Source organism: Emys orbicularis, chromosome 3 (genome assembly GCF_028017835.1).
Source record: "Emys orbicularis isolate rEmyOrb1 chromosome 3, rEmyOrb1.hap1, whole genome shotgun sequence".
Classification (NCBI taxonomy): Eukaryota; Metazoa; Chordata; order Testudines; family Emydidae; genus Emys; species Emys orbicularis.
In genome coordinates this window covers 171368737-171395763 of record NC_088685.1, presented here as the reverse complement: position 1 = coordinate 171395763, position 27027 = coordinate 171368737, and the positions used below count along the sequence as shown (strand labels likewise).

At 43.9% G+C, this 27027-nt stretch overlaps 1 protein-coding gene across 1 annotated transcript; it reads left to right on the top strand.

Moving 5' to 3' along the window:
• The first annotated feature begins 966 nt into the window (after positions 1–966).
• On the top strand, positions 967–24816 carry LOC135876385 (putative deoxyribonuclease tatdn3-A). The gene is made up of 10 exons (XM_065401578.1): positions 967–1040; positions 8170–8202; positions 9644–9717; positions 11717–11798; positions 14982–15044; positions 15833–15942; positions 17917–17972; positions 19084–19196; positions 22863–22948; positions 24678–24816. Exons 1-10 carry the CDS (start codon positions 981–983, stop codon positions 24814–24816), a joined length of 816 nt encoding a protein of 271 aa, XP_065257650.1. The 5' UTR covers positions 967–980.
• The last annotated feature ends 2211 nt before the right edge of the window (positions 24817–27027 follow it).

The following is a 27027-nucleotide window of genomic DNA, read 5'->3' as shown; positions in this document are numbered from 1 at the left end:
CCCTCAACTCCTCCTCCTGCACTCCCACCCTCTGCCCAGCGGAGCCTGCATCCAGCACCCAAACTCCCACCCAGCGCCCAACCTCTCACCCCTTCTGCACCCAGTCTCCCTCCCAGAGCCTACACCCCTTCTGTACCCCAATTGCCAGCACCCCAGACCTCCTCCTCCCACCCAACGTCCCTCCCAGAGCCTTAGGCAAGTGGGGGCAGGTTCTGGGCACCACCAAAACTTCTACAAACCTGCTGCCCCTGCAGTCTGGGCCCTGATCCTGCAAAGGCTTCAGTATGTCTGTAAATATTCACCAGTGGTCTCACTAATGTCAACGGGCCTCCTCCCATGAGCATAGGTATGCACAGGCTTAAGGGTTTGCAGGACTAAGGCTGTAATTATTAGATCCTATAAAATGCAGAAGAAATTGCTCATTCTACAACTGTGGGTATAAAAGAAATGTGTAGTCTACTCAAAATCTTCAGCTTCCATCGTTTGACTGAGAAGATTGCAACAAGATTCGCTGCTTCTGGACCATTCCTAGCCTCGTCGAAACTGATTGTTGTAAGAAACATGATTTCTAAACTGCCACTGTCCCTTTAAACACATTTTGCTGAGGCTTCAGTAAATGATAATCGTTTGGAAAGTGACTGCGGGGGGAGACACAACAGGGCTCACTCTCCCCCCGACTCAGACGTCCCGTTTGTAAATACTCCTGTAGTGTAGAGCTGGGGCTGGAATGTCCTGCTTTGATGCTGCAAAACTGCACGCACATGTGTGTAGAGGAAGATCTCGCCAGACTCGAACTCCCTGTGCACAATCGCGAGGCGGTGTGTGCCCGGGCTAGGCTGGGCTGCTTGTCATCGTGGAAGTGGGAGGGGTTGTATTCGCTGCCCTGGGAAGAGCCGTATCCTCTTTCTGCTGTCTGTCAGAGTCGTAAGAGGAGGAGCCCAGGCCTTGCCTACTCAGGGTGCTTTCAGCAGCCTTTGCAGATGGAGAAGGGCTGGTTCATCGATTGCCACTGCCACCTCACAGCCGAGGAGTTCAGGCAGGTAGGACTGAAGACTGCAGTCAGCAGATGCACTCTGTACACAGGCCCTATGCTGGGGCTGCTGTTATTGGATTTGCAGCCCTGGGTATACGAAGTATTATTGTAACAACAGCTGTTTCCAGGCTAGTGACTGAATTCCCTCTACCTGCTTGTAGTCACTGAGCCTGGAGTATGCTCGGACTGTAGAAGCTCCTGATTCCATTAGAGTCAGTGGCAGAACCCCCATTTATAGCATAGAGGTGGTGGAGACACTTCAGGGAGCTTTTTGGTGGATTAGGAGCAGGGTTCCTTGTGCTCTGCTCTGCAATTTACAAACTTGTTTGTGAGACAAGGTGGGTGAGGTAATAGCTTTTATTGGACCAACTTCCCTTGGTGAGCAAGACAAGCTTTCAAGCTACACAGAGCTCTTCCTCAGGTCTTGCTTGTGTCATGAACAGGGCCAGCTCTAGGTTTTTTGCCGCCCCAAGCAAAAAAAAATTTTGGCTGCCCCCCCCCCCCCCGCATCCCTGGGCTCTCCCCATCCCCACCCCCACCCCCTGCTGCCCCAGCCCTGGGCTCTCCCCCCACAACTGCACCCTCCTGCCGTCCCAGCCCTGGGTCACTGGTAACTCGCTCCCAGGGCGGGTCATTCAGCAGGAATTTTGGATGTTCACAGAACACAGACAGGATTGGTTCCCATATGGTTACAGAACTGCAGTAAAGTGGAACAATTTTCAGCTTTGTGATTGGAGGATATCTGGATGTATATTATAAGACTGTCCTACATAAATGAGGAAAAGTTGAGGTGCCTTTATTATTCTTTTGTTCCATTCTTTGTTTCTATGGGGAATTTGCCAATGCAATATCACTGTCTTCCTTTTAAACAAATAAAACTAAAACTTAAAAATAATAATAATAATAATAATAAAAAAATTTTTTAAAAAAAGCAATGGCTGTTGAAAATAGCAATTCCAGTCCTAATAACCACTGGGAAGCATTTCTTGCTCAATTTATCCTACTTTTTCTACAGCAAGTTACAGTGGATCAGTATATTTGATTTGGGAGAAATGAAGTAACAGCTGCCCAAATTGAGCTTGAGCACTCCTGAATTTTGAAGGTGTTCAAATCGGGAAGGCAGGTGCTAGATTCCCTTTCTGAATATTCGCTAAACCTGGAAAGGAAAAGTCAATTTCTGCGTCCATGGCTCAGAAGTGGAAATCCTCCTACGTGCCTGCTACTGTATCTAAAGCTGCCTGGGTCCTCTAATAGAGCCTCCTCTCTATTACGTTTCATTTTAAATGCTAGTGGGATCCACATACCTCCCTTGCTAGGCTTCAGATAGAGAGGTGCACTGTCCATTTAGTCCACCCAATTCTTTCTTTGGGGGCTGCAAGGTGGGGTCACACCAGTATCCCTAATCCAGTCTGGGGATGTCTTCTGAAGGGGATATCTGGGCCAAAGCCATCTACTCCTTGGGCTTACTTGTTCCCCGTTCTAGGGTTACCTACCATACATCCGTATTTTCACGGACATGTCCGGCTTTTGGGGTTTTAAATAGCCGTCCGGGAGGAATTTGTAAAACTCTCAAAAGGTCCGGGGTTTTCCTCCCAATGCAGAGCGCGGCACGGCTGACAGGGTGGGGGGGTTGAAGAAGGGGCATGGGATCCCGGGGGGCAGTCAAGGGACAGGGAGCAGGGAGGGTTGGATGGGTTGGGGGTTCGGGGGGGGGCTGTCTGGGGTGTGGATAGGGGTCAGGGCAGTCGGGGACAGGTAGGGGGTGGGGCCCTGGGGGGCAGTTAGGGTGGGGGGGGTCTCTCTGGAGGGGAAAGTCGGGAACAAGGAGAAGAGAGGCTTAGATAGGGGGTGGGGTCCCGGGAGGGGGCGATCAGGGGACAAGGAGCAGGGGGAGTTGGATGGGTTGCGGGTTCTGTGGGGGGGCAGTCAGGGGGCGGGAATGGATAGGGGGCGGGGCTAACCCTCCTCCCCAGTGGAGTGTCCTCTTTTTTGAATGTTAAAATATGGTATCCCTACCATTCACAGTGCCTCTCCATTCACAGCAAGCTGCAGCATGAGGTCTCAGCTACCTCACTCCCTCCCACTCCCTTTCCTGTAGATAGCTGCCAAGGGAATGCTGGGAAATGTAGTTCTTTCCCTGCTCCAGGGCTGGCTCTATAGGCAGGGAGCTAACCAAGGAACTACAGCTCCCAGGGCTCCCTGTTGGTTCTCAGCTCCCATGCTGGATCCCTGCTGCCCTTGCAAATGTGCCACCCCAAGCACCTGCTTGCTTTGCTGGTGCCTAGAGCCGGCACTGCATGACATTGGTGTGATCGCAAGACGATGACACTTTAGGAGTCTGAAATAACTCATGGGATGGTGCAATTGCTTCCAGGGGGCTATGTGGCCCTAATTAAATCCAGACAGAGCTGTAGAATGTAGGACATGTGATAAACCCAAAAGAGCCATCCAGGCTGGGGTAAGATAAGAAGGGTAGGCATGCCTTCCTAGGTTAACATTAAATACAAACAGCTAAAACTAGACATTTGAAAACTTGTTACCTTGGGAGACTGCACTTGTGTATATCCAGTAGAACCTCAGAGTTACAAACACCTTGCCAATGGAGGTTGTTCATAACTTGGAAATGTTTGTAACTCTGAACAGAATGTTATGGTTGGTCTTTCAAAAGTTTACAACTGAACATTGACTTAATACAGTTTTGAAACTTTACTATGCAGAAGAAAATTGCTGTTTTTAACTATCTTAATTTAAATGAAACAAGCACAGAAAGTTTCCTTACCTTGTCAAAAAAAATTTTTAAACTTTACCTTTATATTTTTAGTAGTTTACGTTTAACACAGTAGTGTACTGTACTTGGCTTTTTAAAAAAATGTTTGGTCTCTGCTGCTGCCTGATTGCGTACTTCCAGTTCCAAATGAGGTGTGTGGTTGACCAGTCAGTTCATAATTCTGGTGTTCGTAACTCTGAGGTTCTACTCTATGCCAATACACAAGATCTGATAACTAATGTAGCAGATGCAATTAGCTGTGTGTCTGATGAAGAACAAAATAACCTGGCAATTGTCATTCTCCCCAATGACCAGAATATTAAAAGCTCTGTGTCATGGCATGAATGACCTGAAACCCCCAAGGACAAAGTAAATACATATATATATGATGCATCCATTGTGCAATCTAGGTTCCATTGAAATAGAAGTATGATTAGGAAGAAATGATTACATCTAGCCTTTTAGTTAATAATCTTTTTGGTCTGTTTCTCATGTCTGCTACATCCTCTATGGGGGACCACAGTCTGTGCTTGCAGGGGATGAACTTGGTGAGCTAACATGAATGTCATATCATTGTGCAATTATATTTAACTCTGAAAAAGCATTGTGTTAACCTGAAAATTGCTGCTGCCATTAAAGGCAAAGGGTGTGTGTGTGTATGTGACACCAAGCTAGAACGTGCTATCGTTTGGTAGTCACTGCTGTGTCCCTGTATTAAAAGGATCACTATCACTGCCTAAGTGGCTACAGAATTAACCAAATAGAGGGAGAATCTGGGCCTCTCCTTCCTTTGCTTGTCAGTGATGCTACTAGCATCAGGGCTCTTGCTTTGGAAGTCTGAAGTCATTGAGGTGGGTGTTCCTTGAAGAAATAGTGTTCTTTAAACAAGTCAGGCAAGCAAATCTCATGAAACCATATGCCCACTGTGACGGGGTGCAGCCTGGAACTAGGGTACCACTGAGCCCTCTGTTTTACCAAACTGGGCTCCCTCTCACACTGTGGTGCTGTGATTAGCTGCAAATCTCTCCAGGTACTGCACTGAACACAGACATCCACAGGCAGGGATACACCCAGCTGGGTTACATGAATGCTTTTGCCAGACACTCATGAACTGACAATAAAGAGGCTCAAGCCAATTCCCCACAGCTTCCCAGCCTAGGACCCCAAAGCTATACCGTCTTCCCCTGGCCAGAAGCCTGACCAGTGCCCCTCCCTCAGTGTGGAAAGGACATGCACCAGTTTTTGTTCCTGAGCAGATTCCCCAAGTACTTTACCTAAACAATGTGTTTTGCTTGAAGTATAAAACAGATTTATTAACTACAGAAAGGTAGGTTTTAAGTGATTATAAGTAGTAAGCGCACAAATCAAAGTTGGTTACCCGAGAAATAAAAAGTAAAATTGCAATCTGAGTTCTGTAAACTAGACAGGATTTGAATCAAGCAGTGTCTCACCTTGATAGACAATGCAAGTAGGTCTGAGATCTTCCATACACAGGCTGGAAATCCCCTTCAACCTGGGACCACTTCCGCAGTTCAGTCTTTGTTCTCCAAACGTGTTTCCAGGTGTTGAGTTGTGGGGGGAATGAGGACAAATGATGATGTCACTTCCCTTCCTTTATAGATTCTTCCAGCTTGCTGGAAAGATCTTTTGCTATGGTGAGTCAAGTAGTATCCATTGTCTATGTGCTCCCTCTGAGCGGTCTTCACTGTATACAGTTCTTGGGGTAGTCTTTGTGAGTGTGTATTCCCCTTCATGGGTCATCATCAGTATCTGGCTGCCCCATTGTTGTATATGAAAGGCTGGTTGTGGGTATTCCCAACATTACAACGTACTTCAGTAACACACACGGCAGACTTCATAACTTCACATACAATGACAGCACACACAATCCAACTGGATACTGATTTTTCAACAGATCAAGACTTTTAAAATGATACCTCAAGGCATACTTTGTAGAAAACATATCATAATTATATCACTGTGGTAAATATGGGGGTGCCCAAGTGTTGCTTTGGGGTACAGAGTGTCATACCCACCCCCCATAATAGTTGATGTTCTCTGTAGTTGAATCTGAACTCGGCTCCAGGACCTCCATTTGAATTTCTGCACTCAGGGCTATGCATTGGTGTTTTGGCTGCCCCAGACTCCTTCTAGTGTGAGATTAGGATTTGAAATGCCCCAGAATCTGAGCAAGATAATGCACAAAAGTGTCATGGGAAGTACTGGGGGTTGGTGCCAGCACAGATGTAGCTGGGTTCCATGTTTAGCTTTCAAGAAGGTTGGGAGAGGAAGGGAGGATGTCTGTGCTGTCTGACGACCTGGCTTCTCTTCCTGGCTCTGCCACCAAATTCTTGTGAAATAGTAAAATAACAATGATGATACTTTGCACTCATCAAGCACCTTCCACCCCAGGACTCGAAAAATATTTTACAATTATTAATAATTTAGTTTTACAACCCCCCTGTCAGCTAGGCAAACTTTGTCATTGCCATGGACTCGGTTCCCCATACATAAAATGGCAATGTTAAACGACTTACCCAAAGTGACGCAGGAAGTCTGTGACAGAGCCACTAATGAACCTTAGATGTCCTGAGTCCCAGCCTGGTATCTTCAACACAAGACCATCCTGTTGTTAGGTAAAAAGCAAGTCCTTACTCACCTCTCCAGCACCCGAGTTCGTGCGGAGTTGGTATGGGGCTCACAATCTGTCAGAGACCAGACACCAATTCGTTGATCAACGGGCTCACACTATCCTTAGCTTAAAAGGCTTCGGAGTAAGTGTGGCAAGTTTATTAGGGGTGAGCATCAATATTATTTATACACAGAAGTAAACAAAGTGATTAACAGATCATAATGGTCATGCATAATCAATCAAGATTCTACAGGATAAAACAGGTTAAAATGTAAACTTAAAAAGACAAAAGGGGAGATGGCTACTTAAGGGGCGGGGGGGTGTCATGAGTAGTTCGCAGGTCAGAGCTTTGATTAAAAGTTTCAGACAGAGACATCAAGTCTGGGTTAAGTTTAAGCTCATCAAAAGTTCAGACTCAACATTGTGACATGGCACCCCATGTTCTTCACAGAGATATGATTATGATATGATTATGGCTTAATGTATTTTATGCAAGATAAGTCATGTGAGTTGTCATTGGAAAGGTTATGATTTACTGAATATGATTATCCTATTTGTCTACATGTATCATTTTCGTATCTGAAGTTAGGAATATTGACTGTGTATCTGTATTACAAATGTGTTTACATTTGGGGAATGCCCACGAGGCAAAAGGCTCTCAGTCTAGATGGCTGGCTGGGAAGGGCCCATTCAGGTTAATGAGCCATTAGGAGAAAACAATAGGCCTTAGAAGAAGTGTATCTCCCATTGGGGAGCCTTCTTGAGGACGCTGCAGACAGCCTCCAACTCATGGCTGCAGTGACACTACAGGGACATGTGACCAGGTCACCTGGTGCTGGACTCCATCTTGGGATATCAGTGTTTTTTCCACTGACTGGCGTGGGAACCAAGCTTTGAAACAAAGGGTTCCCGCCATATGCAAAGGCTATTTAAGGCAGGGGAGTGACATCATCGAGGTTCTTCACTGACTCCCCACCCAAAGAGACACCTGGAAACACCTGAGAAACAAAGACTGAACTGGGGGAAGTGCTGGACCCAGGCTAAAGGGAGTTTAGCCTGGGGGATTCAAAGCTGTAAGCAAATGCAGCTTGCCCCTTAAGAATCTGCAGCCTGCTTGTATCATCACTTAGGGTGAGGATTTGCTATTCATATCCGATCTATGTAGTTTATTAAGCTTAGATTGCATTTTTGTTTATTTGCTAGGTGATCTGTTTGCTATGCCTTTAGATTTTAAGTGATTATATCTTTTTCAGTTAATAAACTTGTTTTTGCTTTGTCTAAAACCAGTGTGTGGGAGTCATAACTTGGGGCAGAAAGCTGTTGTATATTCTTCTCCACATTGAGGGAGGGGGCAAATTTCCTGAGCTTACGCTGTACAGTCCCTGTGCAGCGCAAGACGGTATAATTTTGGGTATACACCCCAGAGCGGGGTGCGTGCCCGTAGCTGGAAAGTTCCTTAGCTAGAGCCTTCCCATGCAGAGCTGATCACAGCGTCTGCATATAACTGCAGCTGGGTGTGTCCCTATCTGTATGTGTGCTGGTGAAAGTGCAGGCTGGTCACAGCAGTACAGTGTAAAGGGAGCCCAGGCTGGTGGGTCAGGGGGGCGGCTCAGTGATACCTCAGTTCCAGGTGGCACCCGAGGGGGTGGGGGGAACCGTTACACATCCCTCACTTAAATATAACAAAATCATGTCTCTCAGTGCTTTGCATGATAACTGATGATGTGTGTCTTGCAGGACATAAATGATGTGATTGAAAAATCAAGAAAGGTTAGTGACTTATTTTAAATTATTACTTTTTCCCCACCAGAATTCCTCATTCATTACTCAGGGCATTATTAGGATTTATTTATTATGTATTACAGGAGCACCTGGAAGCCTCAACTAGATTAGTGCCCCATTGTGCTAGGTTCTATACAATCATGTAGTAAAAGACATCTCCTGTGCCAAACAGCTTACAATTGTAGGCCCTGATCCTGCAGTATAGTCAATGGGATTCTACACAGCTGCAGAGGGCTGCAGATGTAGCAGGAGCAGGACCCTAGGTCAAGACAAGATGTAACTTGTGGGTAAAGCAAGCAGGCAGGTGATGGCATGAGGACGGGGTAGCACTAACACGAGCATGTTAGACTATCTGTAGGCACAATTTGTAAGTATAGAGGTTTTTTGATCTGTTTATTTGTTAGTGGAGCCAAATGAGCAGATCAGTATGTACTTTACACTTGTGCATATGAAATGCCTACTGAACTTTATTCCATCTTGCTACACCTCCCACTAATGGGCAGAAAGGGTCATTAGAAGGGCTAGCGAGGAAGTTTGAATTGTAGTGTCTTGGCTGACTGTCATTATCATCAGTAATCCCATCCCATCTGGTTGGACCAGTTTGATTGCTTGACTCAAATTGGACAAGACTGCGGTAATACTGAGTGGTGAAGCAACTGAAAGGTGGGGGAGGTGTGTGTGAAGCAACTGGAAGGATTAGCATAGATCATTTGGGCTCCCCAAATTCTGGGTGCAGGAACAGCAGTCAAGAGTGCTTTATTCTATCAGAGCTTGGGAGAGGGGCCTGCCATCAGGGTGTTCTCATTAAGGGGCCCTTGTCTCTGGAGCTTGCTTTCTTCCTTGGTCCAACAGAGCTTTGGGGTTTATCTTCACTACCACGTTAAATCAGCCACCACTGCATTGATGCAGCAGCGTTGATTTAGCATGTCTGGTGATGATGCGCTAACTTGATGGAAGAGCGTCTCCCGTTATCATAGCGTGATGTAGACACAGCTTTAAGTCGATGTAAGTTATGTCGCTTGGGGGTGGTTGTTTCACACCCCTAGCAACTTAATTTACATCGATTTAAGCGGTAGTTTAGACAAGCCCTGAATCTGTGGAACTTCAGGATAAAATTAAGGATTAGCTCTTCCCTCAGGATTTTGAGATGGGGATGGACTAGAAGGGGCAGTGAGGCAATGTGGCTAATATATTGTTCAATCCTGCATGGTTGAATAGATGAGAAGTCATTTATTTTGGTACTACTTTAATTTTTTCCCTCAACTCATTTAATAATGTATTTAACTGAAGTGAGTTTAGTGAACGTGCTCCTAGAACAGTTCTTAGCTAGGTCCTTTATAAACTGAAACACGTACATAAAACAGGAGGGAAGTGTAACTTTCACCAGTAACAAACACAATTTTTGTTTGGTTGTTTTTCTTCAATCCAGGCTGGAGTTCAAGCCTTTGTTTCTGTTACAGAGCAGCAAAGTGAATTTGAGGAGGTTCTTGATCTAGCAGAAAGGTTTGTTATTTCACTGCATGCTTTGTGTCAGTATAAAGACATCTTTTAGATCAAAGAAATAACACCCTACTTAACACTTGCCATAGCACTTGTCATATCTAGATCTCCAGATTCTGGACAGAGGTGAATGGGTCTCATTATCCTCGCTTTACTGATAGAAAAACTGAAACACAGAGAGATTAATTGAATTGGCCATGATCGTGCTGTTGGCCCTGGTTCTCCACTGCCTCGGGCTCTGCATAGTCATTTACATCTGTGCATAGTCAGTGTAAATCTACTGTTCTGATCTGGTAGCATTTCACACCCACTTGATGCAGGTGTAAATGACAACACAGGGAGCTAGGGTAGCCGGGAATCAGGGCTAGTGATTCCATCTCAGAGCCAAGGATAAAACCCATGCCCACGAACTCGCAGTCCTGTGCCTTAGCAACTGGGTTATAGGGATCTCTCTGCATAAGGTCTTGGGAATGGCATTCTTAGAATCAAGTGCAACTTTTGTGCATCTCATTTAAAAAAGAATAGATTACAGGGTGAGTACCGGGGAAGGCAATGAGACAGAATCGTGGTCTGCTGACAAATATGTAAACATGTTTAGCCTGAAAAAGAAGAAACAAAGAGGTGATATTGTAATGGTCTTCAGGTGTATGGAGGATGCGGGAGATAACCCCTTCATCCCTCCAAGGTAGCAGCTTGTTTTGAAGTTGTAACATTTGGGCTAGATATTATGATGGTGTCATCACATAGAGTGCTGAAGTGTGGAATATCAGCCGTATGATGAGTGAGGTGATGGCATAAAGGAGTTTAAGGCAAAGTTGACTATATACTTGAAATTAAGAATATACTGAACAGGGCTTTCCCTGGGAGCTACACACATGCATATAAGAGCAGGATTTTGCCTTTAATTGGAGGGGTACATGCTGAATAGCAAGCTGTTTCTGTTGTAAGTCAGGGGAACGGACCATATATCTTACTGACGTGAGAACCTAAAATCAAGATACATTTATTCTTCCACGAGGGGAAGTAACATTCTCTCCTCTTCTAAGGGAGAATGGACTGCAATATGGCCTCTTTAAACAAGGCTATTGCATACAAATAGCCTGAGGGTTGTTTTTGACTTACCACGGCAGAAAGCTGGAGAACTGGAACAGGCTAACAAAGAGTATATTTTGCTTTATAAAAATAGTGTGTGTGCATGTGTGTGGGGGAGAGAGAGAGAGATGTTGACTTTACAGGCAATTGTAGGCAAAGGGTGAGATTGTATTTTTCTTTGTTTTTATAAAAAAGCAAAATGTAAAACATGGAAATATCAAGAGATCAAATATTCATTGTTAAACATTATTGATCACCTGCATGTGTGTAAAGGAGCAGCCCTGGAGACATCCATTTCTCCTAAGAATGGGCAAAGCATGGGGGTGGCATTGTAGATGCCCTTATGCTGCCTCACCAAAGTGCCTCAGCTCCACCTTGTCTACACACACAAGTTGTACCATTCTGATTATACTGCTATAGTCAAAGTGGTGCAGTCCCACGAGGGTGGATGTATTTGTGTCAGTATGAAGGAGCTTTATACCACTATAGCTGTTCTCATACATGAAGGGGAGTAAGCGCTACTGGTGTAAGACACTTTTATATCAGTGTAAATGTGTCCACAGTAGGGGTTGTCCTGGCATAATGGTATCACTGGTAACTAATCACACTCCTAACTCACATAGTTATACCAGTACAAAAATGTGTGTAGACAGGCCTTTGAGAGACCATCTCTAGTGGTGAAAGGGTATTTCAGTCTTCCCAATCTGTTCAGTCCTTGGTGTTTCTGCTAAGAATGACAACTCAGTGCTGATTGTGATGTGTGTTTCCCAGAGTGAGGACACCTCTCTGCTAGAAACTTGGCTGTAACCACTAACTTATTGCCCACAGGCCATAAAACAGTCACTGGATGTTACTGTCACTGCTGAGCTAGATGTTTTAATCCCATTGACATGTTTTCCCCCTGCTAAAGGTATCCAGAGTCTGTCATGGCATGTTTTGGGATTCATCCGATTCAGGGCAGTGCAGATGGACATCGCAGTGTTACTGTTCAGGTGACTTGCCTAGCTTCCCATGCCTTTATTTTGCTAAATCAAATGAATTTCTTCATGTGGGTATTATTTGTAACTCCACTTATGTAGCTCTTCAAGTCTCTGGGGCAGAAATCTGCCATGGTAGCAGCTGTGTCTACAGCTGTCACATGGGTGAATATGGACACTTCTCTTCTGTGCCCAACTTTAATAAAGATAATGTAATTATCACCAATTTATTGGAAGAAAAACTGGCTAGTGTGTATGTCTAATGCCGCGCTCTGTTGGACGGTATCAGATCTGCTCATCTGTGCATCATAGGCCCTATTTAGTTAACAGCTGGAGGGAACTCTCCTTTAAGTAGTAAGGGTCTGTGCTTTCAGAGCAGGAAGGTCTGAGTTCCTTCCCTGCGAAGTTTGGAGTGCCCTTGCTGTGCAACGTAGTGACAGCTATGAAGTTGTGACTGGCCACAAAGTTATTACAATTTTTTTGTTTTGCCATTTTTGGAGATGAAGCAACAAGTAAGAAAATGAGCAAATATGGTGAGATCTCGGAAATAAGTTAGGTGCAGGACTTGAAGCAGATGATAAAAGCTATTTAAGGAGACTTCAAGCAAGGACACTTTTTTTTTTTTTTTTTTTTTTTTTTTTTTTTTAATGATTTTATCCTGTTTTCCTTCCTTGTTGCATAACTTAGTACGGCTAAGATTTTGTCATGGAGGTCACGGAAGTCATTGAATCCGTGACTTCCAGAGATCTCCATGACATTTTCCACTTCAGCCCTGGGGCAGGCACCCCTACAGCTCCAAGGCACCGGGCAGTGGGGAGAACCCTGGAGCCCCAGGAGGGTGCTGGACCCTCCTTCGTCCCCATTTTGTCAGTTATTTTTAGTAAAAGTCAGGGACAGGTCATGGGCAATAAACAAAAATCCACAGAAGCCCGTGATCTGCCTGTGACTTTTACTAAAAATAACTGTGACAAAAGCTTAGCCTTATGCATAAGCCATCACCCCAGCACCTTGTCAATAGACATAAAGGCAGTTCCTTCACTGAGCTCCAGAGGGTGCTGTGTGATCATGATGGTCATAGTTCCCTTGTGCAGTGTAGTCTTAGGCTCCGTCCTCACTACGGGGGGGGGGGGGGGGGAGTGTCGATTTAAGATACGCAAATTCAGCTACGCGAATAGCGTAGCTGAATTCGACGTATCGGAGTCGACTTACCCCGCTGTGAGGACGGCGGCAAATCAACCTCCGCGGCTCCCCCGTCGACGGCGCTTACTCCTACCTCCGCTGGTGGAGTAGAAGCGTCGATTCGGGGATCGATTGTTGCGTCCCGATGAGACGCGATAATTCGATCCCCGAGAGATCGATTTCTACCCGCCGATTCAGGCGGGTAGTGTAGACCTGCCCTTAGCCATGTCGGTCACAAAGGTGCTGTAGTGCGCAGTGTGTCCACATGGGACGTTACCTTGTAGCATTCAGGGTGGATTTGATTTAAATCACTAGTCGGGAAGACTTGATTTAATCATGGATGTCTACATAAAAGTGCATTCTTGTTGGTTGTTATAACCTTAATACATATTCTTCTCAACTCAGAGATAGATGTAGGTTTCATTTTTAGAAGGTACACACTATACATTTTTAAAACAGTGATTTATTTTGAAAACTTTTCAGATTAGTTTTACAGCTATATCAGAAAATGAATGATTGTTTGGTTCTTTAATTTACCAAAGGTAATTGAAGCAGATATTTATGAAGTCATTGGGAGGTGAACGATCTCCAATTCAACAGGTTAATCATTAATATTTGGAGGATTTTCTTGCCATGCTCTCTTGGGAGAAGAACATCACCAGACAGACATTTAAGTTGTTTTATTAAACTAAAACAACAACGTTAAGTATTCTGGATTTTTTTCTTCAACAGCAAACATAGAATATTTTAACAAAACATGGATATGTCCCTCGCTTCTCACATTTATCTCCAGACCTCTTCTCCTTGTCCAGATCTATTCCGCCCCCCACAATCTTCTATTCATTGAACTTTTTGAAATTTTGCACTTTTAGAGAGAGGTAAGGGATTGACTCTGTGTCCACAAATTTGCAGAGGGACAATAGGGTCGAGGTCTGTTATTTCTCACCTCTATATATTATTTATTCATTTAAAAACATTTTTGCTGTTAACAAGCTTATTACCTCTAGAGACGCAAATCCACAGTTTGAGAACTGCAAAACTAAGCATCTCTGATGGTATCTTTTAGACTGAGGACTGAGTCCCATGGGGTAGATAGAAAGATTAACCTAAATAATCTACACAGAAGCCTGTGGAACCCCATAAGATTGGGTCCCTAATCCATGAACTATTGGAACTCATTTACAAAACTTTTCTTAAACTTTATGTGAATATATTGTCTCACACTATAGAATTAGAATTTATAATCCCTATTCCATGATGAGATATCTTTGAGCTATCATGTATCTTAATTAAAACTATCTTTAGATATGCTTTTGGGAGAAAAGAACTGTTATAGAAAATCAGATTTAAAAAAAAAAAAATCAATGATTTTTATCCACCCTGGTAAATTCACACCCGAGCTTACATGTACTAAGTTCCATGTAGACAAGCCCTATGTGATAACAATGATGCCTTTTATTTATATAGCTGCTTTTGCACTTTGCAAACTGTGGCCTTGACTAATCTCTGCTGGCCCATGGGATGCAAATTGCAGCAGGAGAGGTTAGATACTGGGGCATTCATCCTCAGCGGAGGACCCATGCTATTCCCACTGCTGTCCCTGTTGGGGAGTCCATCAGTGGAGCAGGGCAGCTTTACGCTTTCCCCCAGGACTCCACAGGAGCCCTGCCATCTGAGGCTGCCTTGAAGATATGCTGAATCAACACATCTTCTGGCCATTATGGCCAAGCCCCATCCCAAGCCTGTACTCTCCACAGTAGTGAGGCTGGCTCTGAGCAGCCCAGCAGAATGATTGGGCTTTCTTTTCATTTTTAATTATAGTCGTATTTAAAGAATGGGTACTTAAAACATTCAGTAGCTTTTAGACAATTCAGTATATAATTTTAATACCCGCCTTATACTGCTGTCCTCACCATGGTATACTAATGCCTGTTTCTGCAATTTCATTAACATTCCAGGACCTCTTTTACCCCACTGTTATTTTAACAAAGCATGTGAGCTGTAGCTGATTTATTACAGGACTTGGAACCTGCCCTTCCATTCTTTGAGAAGCACAAAGATAAGCTGGTGGCTATTGGAGAGGTAGAGTGCTTTATTTGATTTCATTAGTATCGGGGTTTTCTTGACTCAGCCATTGCTCTGGTAGGCCTGTGCAATATATTGCAATCTGCGGTTTATGGTGCTTACTTTTCTTTTTATAGACAGAAATCATATTTGCTGAGATTAAAAAAAAAACAAAAAAACCCTAACTCCTCTCTTGGTGTGGGACTAGAATCAGGCCCCAGATGATCATTTTATGAATAACTATTGGAGACGGGCCACATAGATATGCTAGAATCCTGCAGCTAGGACAGTAGTAGGGAGACTAGATGAGCTGCTATAGATTTTTCCTAGCAAAGCATTTTTATGTTATCTTATATATAATATAGTTTATTCTGGATCCATGTACTACTGTACCCCCAGGTACAATACCTTATATAGAGACTGTAGTGCCTTCTAATCTTGTCTCAGTTATAGTGGCTTCTCATAGTAGCCTACAGCAGGGGTTCTCAAACTGGGGGTCGGGACCCCTCAGGGGATCGCAAGGTTATTACATGGGGGGTTGTGAGCTGTCAGCCCTCACCCCAGACCCTGCTTTGCATCCAGCATTTATAATGGTGTTAAATATATTTAAGTGTTTTTAATTTATAAGGGGGGGGGTCACATTCAGAGGCTTGCTATGTAAGAGGGGTCACCAGTACAAAAGTTTGAGAATCGCTGGCCTACAGCATTTGAAGTTTAATATACTGAAAGCAATAATCCTCCATGCATTTTGAAGTTTACTTAAGATTTTACAAACTCTATCATCCCCTAACTGATTCTCATTGCAGATCGGTCTAGACTTCACTCCATGGTTTGTGTCCACATCCCAGCAACGTGAGGAGCAGCAAAAGGTCTTTGCGTTACAGCTGGATATAGCTAAACAACTAGACCTGCCAGTGTGAGTCAGAATCCCTCCAAGCAAAGTCTTCCTCATATATCAAATCTTAACTAAGCTCAGCACCTGTTTCCTAAGTCACAGCTCCTGGAGTGCAGGAGGGGTGGTAAAGCATATTAATAATGTTTTGACTAAAAATAATCCAAATATTCAATGGTTTAAGGTTAAAAAGAAAAATAACAATAATAAAAGGCGGCTTATATCTGGGAAGCCAGAGCCTGTATCAAGAGATTAGGGTTGATAAATGTTCCTCTCTAACAGAGTCATCATTAAAATTGTGGGAGACTTGCTGGCATTTCTTCTGAAAGAGTTGTTGTTGAAAGGGGGTGTATTTTCCATCTGTACACGTTTCATCTTTTGGATAAGAACTGAGCTATGCTCCCCAAATAAAACTTCAACGGGGGTTAGACTTGTATTATTTCAAGGCGTCATTTTATGTCGCACTTCTGCACAAATGAAGTCAGAGGACGACATTCTGGCCCCTTGAAATGAATGGCAAAACTCCCCCACAATTCATTAGGGCCAGGATTTCAACCAGAGAGAGATTTGCCACAGACTTCAGTGAGAGCAGGATTAGGCACATGCACCCCCCATAGCAGAAAGAGACCCTCTTATCTAAACTCCTTGTTGTCCAAATTGAGGTTTCCTCCCTCTATGTATGTCATTTACATCGCAAAACTCGCCCCCTTAACCAGAGCTTTTATTGGAATAACTTCTATGGCTCAGATTCTGATCTCTGTTATGCAGGTAAAACTCCAGGAGTTACACTGGCATAAATGAAATCAGCATCTCTCCCAAAACTCTCTATTCCACTAGATAGGTGGTTTTCCACTGTATTTGGTAAGTGAACGTTTAGGGGGGAAATAAGAGTATTATAAAAATAAACTGAGATTTTAATTTGATGCTATCGAGTTCAGCATCAGGAAACAGGAAGACAAAGACCGTAATACTTTATTCTCTCCTCCCTACATGTGTAACTCTCTTAACTATCAACAGGTATTCAGCATGCCAACTGGTTGTGCTTGACCACCTTGCAGCTGACTTAGCAGATAAAAGGGGGCATGGCTGGAGAAAGGAGTGGGGAGAGAAGCTAGAATGCCTCGGTGCCATGCTTATCCTGGACTACTGTTTTTTGCCCCTTATAGCTTTTCAGCTTAGGGATAATGGCCTGGACAGAGCAGCACAAGCACTGGGGCAGTGCAAAGGAGAACTTTAAACCACCTGTATCCCTCACCTCATTTTGCCCCAAAATGTTAGGAACTTTAAAAAGTGGGGATGGAGAATAAAATCTCTTAGTTTGTAATTCTTTCTTTGTTTCAATGAAAGTAACTTTGGCGTGGCAGGGTGCTGTGTTTATTTTCTCCTAGTGATTTCCAGAACAAATGTGTTCCGTTTACCAGTGAAAAGATGTTGGGTTTTTTTCCTAATTGCCAGCCCTCAGAGTCAACCCCTGACTTGAAAACCAAGCTGGGTTCTTTTCTTCTTTGCATCATCCCTAGTAATAAAAGTTCGGCAGGTCACACGATGCCCTTGGTGACTGTGCAGTGTCATTGTCTTCATTCAGTTTATGTCGGTGAAACTCGTTGGTACTAAGTAAACAATTCTGATGATGATGCAGTAGTAGGAAAGGAATCCAGCTCGCTCTCTCTTAGCTGTGTTGGCTCTGCATGGCAAACAAGAGTAACACCTTACTTTTGACACTAAATTCAGCAGATCTGACTCTAAATACACACGAGGAGCAGACCTAGTGAGGAAGAAGGTGCCATTTTTCTGTAGTTGCTTTTTCAGAATAGAACCAAATCTCTTCACTTTGCCAGCAGTGCCAGTTGTAACCCTTGTTTTCCTGAACAGTAACGTTTTCTCCTTAATAGAGAGATCTTATTTTCTAAAAAGAAATCACTTTATATTAAAAAAAAAAAAAAAAAAAAACACCAGTGTTTCTCTGCTTCTCTAAAGTATGTGTTTTGTAATGAACAGAAACGTTCATTCTCGTTCGGCTGGGAGACAAACTATTGCTTTTCTTAAGGAGCAAGGTAAGTCTCACTATCCATTCTGATCAAACCCTTAGAACCAGTACTGATGATTGTTGCAAGAAGAAATCCTTAACTGCTCTCTGGGCCTGTTTCTGCTCTTACACAAGTTATACGCTGGTGTACAGTAATTCAATTGATTTACCTCTGTAACTGGGAAGAAAATTGAGTCCTTTACCTCAGTTTATCTGTTTGTAAAATGGAGCTAATAATGTTTCCCTACCTCACGTTTGGGTCATAGAACTCCATTCATTAAAGTCTGGAAACTATGTGTGGAAAATGCTCTAGAGCTGCCAAGTTTACGTATTATGCTCAAGGAGTGACAGTTTCTGCAGAGTGGAAAACCTCTGATGAAACATAGAATTGTTTCTTCTTTTTATTGTAACTTTTTTTGGGAGTGAGGAGGGAGTGAGTGAAGCAAAGCAACCTCTGTCTCAGCATCAACTTCCACCACACTCTTTTGAACAGAAGCAAGAAGAGTACGGTTTCCAGATAGCTTTATTTCTCTTTATGATTTTTTCCAGCAGATCTGTAGATTGAAAATTGGCCTCTTTTGTGAAGAAAGATACAATTAAAATATGTTTAAAATATTTACTTATCTACATCTCTGTGCATATTACAAACACAATTAGTGACAGCAGGACAGAAATAAGCTGCTGGGGGTCAGAAAGCTGCGGAGGTAGGTAATCGACTGTGGAGCCTTTCACCACTAATGACAGGTTCCAGTCTGGCCCCGGCAGATGCCAACTGAAAATTGTTACCACTGACAGCTCTCTGGTGCTGATATGAAGTGAATTTGGTGGTCTTGGTCCGGTTCCCGGTGGATACATGGGAATCAGAGTCTGCACCTTTGTTGGCAGGCCTAGCAGAGAGGTCACAGGTGGAATCAATTATGTTCTCACTTCTCAGGGAGGGATCCTACAAAGCCAAGGTTGATGCACATTTTGCTTGTGGATAAATAAAGGACTTCAGGACTGAGAGCTGGCACTAAATTCTCTTACAATTAAAATAGAAAAAAAAAAGTTTGATACAAATCTTTACCGTGGTGCTGTTAAACTCTTGCAGCCTGGTTTTAGTGTCTTTAGGTTTTTTGGGTTTCTTCTATGTGGTGCAGGTATTCGGAATGCACTGCTTCATAACTTTGCTGGCAGGCCCTCTGTTGCCCTGGAAGGAGTACAAGCTGGGTTTTGTTTTTCTTTTCCTCCAGCTGTCACAAGGACTGATCAGGTAAGTCCCTGGAAAGTTCACAGAATCTGCTTCAGCATAGTTTTAGTTGGACTGCACGAGAACTGGCGTTCTGCATTGGCTCAGATATTGGGAGATAGTATTTGGGAGGGTAGGGTGAGGCAGAGGGCAAGAATGACCTGAATTCTCATGCCCACCAAGGCCTTGTTATGCCACTCTGGCAGTAAATTGCCTTTGTATATTTATACCCACTTTAGGGCACATTTACTCCTCCAGAGCAATGTAGATGGGCCTTAGTGTAAAAGAGAATCGGGCCCAACGTGTGTAATAGGCACATGTGATACCCATACTTCCTAAGAGACACTTTCTCTATTATATATATCACAGCAGAATTAAAGACAAATGAAGAATGTCAGGTCTGTGCTCCAGGAAGCTTACAGTCTAAATCACACATAGCTCAGCAAGGGATGGGGGGAGGAACATATGTGGCCTTTTAGTTCTTGTTGGGGTTTTTTAAATGAGGATTAATTAACTTACTATATTGCCGTGTGGAGCAATGATGGGGCTACAGCTAGAGTAGAACACTTAGCTGCGGAATGATGGTTGGGACATGATGATGGAGCTAGAGCTGGTGTTCGGGGTTAATGGCATTAATAAGCTTTACACATTGATGTTTTAAATCCCTGACCTTTGGGTTTGGTTAACTAACTGCTGTGAGTTTGGAAGAGGGGTTAGAATAAGGAGGAGAGTGATGTGGCGTGGTGCATGGACTGGGTCAGGGATGGAGGGTGGCAAGAGAAAATGTGCAAAGCTGCTTCTGCAAGAAGGACACAAAGCCGATTCCCCTCTGGCTTACATGGATGTAAATCAGGAGTGAGTCCACTGAAACCAGTGAAGGTGCATGAGTGTGCAGCCAGTGTAAGGGAGATCATCATCTGGCCCAAAGGCAGAATCACAGTGAACTAAATTGGTAGTGGTATTGTTTGTGTTGCAGTAATGCTCCTAAGCACTAGTTAGAGGCTTTGTTGTGCTAGGTGTAATGCCGACAGACCCTAGTCATCAGTGGGCGGGATCGAACTTGGGGCCTCTGGAGCTTAGTGCATGAGCCACTACCTCATGAGCTAAAAGCCAACTTGCTATTAGCTAAGGCTATAGAGCAGACTCGTTTTATCTCTCTCTAAGTGGTCTCGGTGCCACTAGATGGGACAGAACACCACACCCAGAAGGTGTGTGGGTTACTTAAGCGCTATACAAATACATAGGGGGAGACAGTCCCTGCTGCCAGGAGTTTTACAATCAAAGGCCTTGTCTGTAGCACTCGTTACTAAGATCAGTTGAACTCTACTACACCTGCACTAGGTGTCAAGCCTGGAGGGAGGAATTAAAAGGCCTGAACATGGCTCAGTTGGGGACTGACTAGGAAGGAGAGCAGATCAGCAGGAGAAGGCTGGCCTGCTGGATCCTCTGAGCCTGGGACTAACTAGGGAAAAGGAACTAGCTGAAGGAGAAGGTGGCTGAGGCCCTGCAGTGGACCTAAGCTACAAATCCAGCTCCAAGAAGGAGAGCTGGGGGGACTCCTGTCATAAGGAGGGAAATGGGAAGGACTGTTTAGCAGCACCTGGGCTGTATTTCACAGGCTGGGAGCAACTTTGAGGAAGCTCCTTAGTAGCTAGCTGGGAAGAAGCTGTGGGGAGCCACAAATTCATGGCGGTGTTCCCAGATCGATGGAAGGTGTTGACAAGTAGGGAAAGATAGGGGCAACCCAGGGTAGTGGTGAGGGATTGAACGACAAGCCCTTAACCACTTAAACAGGGTCCCTGGGCTGGAAACCAGAGGAGAGGCTGGATTCCCCTACCTCTCCCCCAGACCTGGCATAGAGGCCACAAGACTTTGTGCTTTCCTGTTTTGAGGGACTATTGGTTTACTCCAGAAGGGGTGGGAGTCTAGGTGACTCAGCTGGAGGGTTGAGTCGCAAGAAGAAGCAGACTACTGCAGAACCAGACTGGTTGTCAGCCGGGGCCATTGAAGCATGAGAGCCTGCTACACCCTGCCCTGCCACTGGGGTGCCAGCTGGTGACTTAGGTGCTTACAGCACTTAAGTCATTTCTTGTGAGAATGAGTTAGGTGCCTGCCTTGATCCATGCAAAACCTGGGGCACTCCCAGGCTCACCTTATAACTTTTAGCCCAGTGGTTAAAGCACCCACTTGGATTGTGGCAGACCTGGGTTCAATTCCCTCCTCTGCTAGAGGGGAGAAAGGATTTGAACAGAGGTTGCCCCACCTCTCAGGAGAGTGCTCTAACCCCTGAACTATGGGATAGTCTGATGTGCACCTCCCCCAATGTCCCTGAGTTTAGGTGCCCACAGGGTGTGGTGGGAGTTTTGTGAAGCATAAAACTGAGACTGAGGTGCCTACATCGGGGGATTAGGTGCTTATGTACCTTTGTGGATCTGGGTCTAAGAGCATAGAGCCCATGGGGAGGCGGAGTGGGGCAGGACCCTGAAGGTCAGGAAGTAGGGTATGAATGTGATCCTATCTAAAGAATCTCAAACTTTGGAGTGGAGGAGGCTCTTTGCAGGCTGTTGTCTAGGGGCCTCATTCTGAACTCACTTAAACTGATTGTACCTCAGAGAAACTCCAGGGGAGTTACTCTTGACACAAGAAGGTGTGAATGAGACATGCCAAGTACCTAAGGCAGGATTTGAGGTTCTTTCCCCTCCCCGCATACACCTAGTACAGCAGCAGTAAAGCAGTTAATCTTTCATTTCTGTACGATGGGGTTTCCAAATCCCTTCCTGTTCATACGCAGGCCTGCTCCGTAGTGCCAGCTGAGTTTATCCTTGTCCCTTGCTGCAGAGACGGCACACCTAGCTACTTGGTGAGAGGAGAGTGCCTTGACTTGCTCACAACCATGATCGATCTGACTGGTCACCTACCAGTGTTAACTGACTGGGTCACGCCAGTGCATCTCAGCCAGATGATTGGGCCCAAGCATCCAAGGAATCACAAGGCTGATCGCTTATTGATTCCTACACCAAATGACCAATTCTTGCGCTGAGAGACTGGGCCCTCCTGCATCCACGCTACCATCTGCCCCATTGTCCTTTCTCTGATCTTCTGGTGGAGTGAATCCCTTTACCTTCCACACCAGCCCTGAGAGGGACTCAGATACCATGGCAGTGAGCATGCTCTAACTGCCTAGATAAAGAGAGAGAAAACCACAACCCACCCCATCTACCTAACGTCATTAGTTAATGGTTATGAGAACTGGAGTCCACAGGATGTTCTTGACTGTGGGTCTCCTACACTACCAGCCCAGCACCCAGTTGGCTGTTGTACTGTCTTTCCCAACCACAGTACCGTGTCATTCGGTGAGTGGATGTACTTAATAGAATGTTAAAGACAGCTTGCATTTAGAAAAGATTAATAGACATTTGAGGGGGGTGAATATTCACAATCCTTGTAGTATGGTAGAGGCTCTGTTGGCCCAGGACACTCTGCTTAACCTTTGTGTTTGCAGCTCACTGGAGACATAGAATTATCCCCAGTGGCTCAACCAGCCTATTGAATGCCAATAAGGCAGACTTGTTACCCATTAATTGATTGTGTGTGCAAAATGTATAGTGTGCTCCTTTCTGTATTGATTAGTGTGATGAGAATGGACTCTTACCTGTGTTATTTCTTGTTTTATTCTCCTGTCTTTACAAGCGAGCAAAGTTAATAAGACAGATTCCACTAGAGAACATTTGCTTGGAGACCGACTCACCCTCTCTTGGCCCAAAGAAAGAGGTACAGTAAGTAAAGTATGTAGCTTACTAGTTTAAATCCTAAATCCTTTCAACCTGCGTTTCAGAAATGAAGTGACTGACTCTTAGGGTCCATGCACTATAATGCATTAGGGGCTCATGCTCCCTAATGCCCTGACTACTAGCCATATGCAAGATGCAAAGAGAGGTCCCAGCTTCTCTTATTTAAAAAAGAAAAGCCAAAAGAAGTTGTCAGGAGAGAAAAATGATTCTTGGTGCACATATTATAGGATTAATTTTTGCTATCTCACTGGGTTTACATTGCTGTCGCTCCATTGACGCACACTAACCAATACACAGTTTAACCTAGAGCTCAAACACCACCCCCAGGCACCTCTGAGATCAAAGGGGCACTGTCATGTGAAATCAGATCATTAAAATAAATGTTTCCTTCTTTCTGTTGTTACCACCACAGGTAATTAACAGTACAAATTTTAGAAATCAAATGTGTCATCATTAATGCTCTCTGTGTACATTTGGCACTACATTTAACTTGGAAAATAGACTAGTCAGTTTCTCGTTTTGCCATCTTGTGCTAATTCATGAGAGCCAGTGTTCAGGGTACCAAACTGCACAGGAATGTTTACATCCAAACTAAACCCCCCATTTTAGTTGGAATTTTAAATTTTTTTGTTGAAATCAATGTGAAAATGTCTCTTTAGTAAATTAGAGCCTGCAAGGGGCTGAACAATGCTTAAACATTTTGTGTGTCATCAGTCCTTGTTGACTTCAGTGGCAGTTGAGATGTTAGGTACTGAGGGGGGCTTCTTACCAGAAGCATATGACTCCAGGATCTGCACTGGCTGTCCGTTGGTCTCCGGGTGGAGTTTAAGGTGTTGGCTATGACCTATAAAGCCATTAATGGCCTGGGACAGGCCTACTTGAAGGATTGGCTCTCTCCCTGTGCCATACTGCAATAGCTGGTGGTCAGCAGGGGCATTCGAGATGGATCTCCCCTCATTATAAAAGAAAAAGCATCTATCTGAGAGCTCCAGGACTCTGGAACTAGCTCCCCTAAATAGTCCAAATTAAGTGACGTTCTGGCTATGCTTCAAAAGACATCTGTTTGATACGGTTTTTGGAGAGGGTTGAGGTTTTGCTTCCTGCAACACTAAAAGGGTGGAAAGGAGTTTCTGAACTCTGGCTGCCTGAGTTCCTGTGCAATGATTTTAATGCTGCTGGGATTTTATTGTAGCATGACTGATGTCAGAGTGCCTCAAGCCTTGGTTAGGTATCATGTTTATTACTTTAAATAAATAAATAACTCCCATGGGGTTTAGTTAGGCACTCGACATCTTGCAGGATCTAGGCTGATATATATAGAACTTCAAAGAATGCAGATTTCTTCCTGCTGATAACCTCCACAGAGAAGTTTCAGGAACTTCAAACTGTTGCTGAATATTTATTCTTTCTCAGCAATAAAGGAAGTAGCATTTCTTGAGCTTGATCCTGTAAATGTAATGAAATTCCCATAGAACTATGCTCGTGTCCGATCCAAAACTGCACTGTATCAGGCTGACTCTTCCATCTAACTTATCTAAGTTGCTAACACCATAGAGCCTAGTTGTGGTTTAAAATTTGTAAATGCCAGTGATGACTTTTTTGAAGTAATTAATGGAAGGGAGGGACTCAGTCCTATGGGCCCTGGGTAAGCCAGGCTGATCTCACTTAATTTCTTGTATAGTGTAACCTTGTTGGCAATTCTCTTTTAGGAGAGAAATGAACCAGAGCAGATCAGGATTTCTTGTCAGTACATTGCTGCAGTGAAAGGAGTATCCGTAGAAACAGTCTGTGAAGTAACAACATGTAATGCCCTGAAGCTGTTCCCCAAAGTTCACCAGCGGTTGAAACAATGAACACTTGCCAAACAACAATAAAAAGAGAGCATCTGAAACACAGCTCTGCTCTGTAGTTTGTGGTTTGGGGCTTTATTGTATATATTTTTTTACAGTGTACATGTACATATTTCATACTATGTATGATATCATCACAGGGGTATATGTGGAATTTTTGTATTACCAAAATGACATCTTAAAGAATAAAAGCCCAATAAAGTTTTACCTATTGTATTTATACAGGCAGGCTATTTTACAGTTGATGAGGTGAAAATCAGTTACGATTAATAATTTAAGAGCAGACACATGGAAAATAAGATAGCAACAAGACTGCAACTTTCCATGCCTTTTACATAGATCAAAAAATCCAGCAATGCTTATTTCCATTGGTATTTAAAGAGGAATCTTCTGAACCTGGACTCACGTCTTATAATGCTGCACTTTTCTCTACTACTCGAGCCAAACTTTTGCATCATATTGGCATATTGAGACCCCAGCATTCTCCCAGCTGGTGGTTTCCAGAGCCACAGAGGGTTGCTTTCAGAAATCTTTGTTTGCCAATTAGTGTTGATAAGAAAATGCAATGGGCCTAATTTCTGACCTCCCATCAGTTTTGTACCAGGCCACATCTACCCTGCAGTTGTACCACTGTAATGTAGATGCTTCCCCTGAGCTGCGGGTGGACCACGGGGTCAATCAGAGGACTGCAGTATTTTTACAACACATGCCTTTTGGAGGCAGTGCAGTCCAGTGAGTCCGGCAGTGGACTGGGAGGAGAGCTGAGTGCTATTCCCAGCTCTGCCACTGACCAGCTGGGTGACCTGGGGCAAGTCACTTCATGTTTCTGTATCTCCATTTCCCAATTTGTAAAATGGGATAATGATACTTATCTATGGATGACATGTGCTACATATGAATGAAGTAGTTTTAGAGATAACTGGCTGACAACTCCCCCCACCCCCACAGTGATTACCTTGCTCTACACCTTGTGGATCAGACAATTGCCTGGAACCCCCAACACTTGCCCACTCCCCCCGTTCAATGACTTATGCTCCAAACACCCCTCCACAGGAGGTGGGAAGCGATCGGTGACCAGATGAGTAGTGTGGAGGCTGGGCAATCAACGTCCTGATCAGGGAGGGAGTGGGAGGAAGAGGGAGGGTTACATCAGTCAGCAATCTGTTCCCCACCCACCCTTAGTCCAGGATATTGTACAAATTCTCTGGCTCTTCACTACATTTTTGTCACTTTTTTAAAAATAAGCATGGCAGAAAACTGATTGTTAGCTAATATGAAATTTCAGGGGTTTTGTTTTAAAGCTATTCTGTTGCCCAAATTTGTTGTTAAATTTAAAAAAAATCACTTAGAGATAGAGGGAGCTAGCTGTCCAATGCATTTTTCCTGTGCTACGTGACAGCATCCTGTGCACTGAAAACTGTAACAGGGAGTTAAATGTGGGGGGAGGGATAGCTCAGTGGTTTGAGCATTGGCCTGCTAAACCCAGGGTTGTGAGTTCAATCCCTGAGGGGGCTACTTAGAGATCTGGGGCAAAATCAGTACTTGGTCCTGCTAGTGAAGGCAGGGGGCTGGATTTGATGACCTTTCAGGGTCCCTTCCATTTCTATGAGATAGGTATATCTCCATATAAACATGCTTTGGAAATTAATTTTAACCTCTAGTGACTGAAATGTACAGCTTAAAATTCACATAAAATAAACTGGAAATCCAATCTGCACAGCACACACACATTATACTTTTAATTCAGTTTAGAAATAAACTGTAGGTTTCATGGTCAAAATTTTACAGTCTTAGACACAGTTCCAGTGAATCAACTTTTGTTCATTTCTGAGTCTTGTCCTGAGGAAGAAAAGTACATTATGCTGTTTTTAAAATGTACTTTAGAGTGTTAGTAATGAGTTTAATTGGGAACTGAGCTACTGTTGAAACAGTTTCTAGCAGTGTTAGATATCCAAACTAATTTTAAAAGCAGCCCTGTAATATTGGGTTTCTCCTTATTTTGTGAAATGTCCTGAGCTCAAACAAGAAGGCAGCTTTTAAGTGGTGCTTCATCCAAAAATGGCATTATCTGCAAGATAAAAGTAAAGTTTGAAAATAGTTATGAAAACCAATTCCTCTCTTAGTAATATATATTTATATTACAGGAGGAGGAGCAGTAGAAGTAGCTGAATGTATAAGGTTGCCGTTTCAGTTGCTTTATAACTCTGACAAACT

Coding starts and splice junctions, on each gene's coding strand:
- LOC135876385 (XM_065401578.1), top strand. CDS start 981: ATGGAGAAGGGCTGGTTCATCGATTGCCACTGCCACCTCACAGCCGAG. Junction 15,943..17,916: donor AAACAACTAGACCTGCCAGT/GTGAGTCAGAAT, acceptor TGTAATGAACAG/AAACGTTCATTCTCGTTCGG. Junction 22,949..24,677: donor GGCCCAAAGAAAGAGGTACA/GTAAGTAAAGTA, acceptor CTTTTAGGAGAG/AAATGAACCAGAGCAGATCA.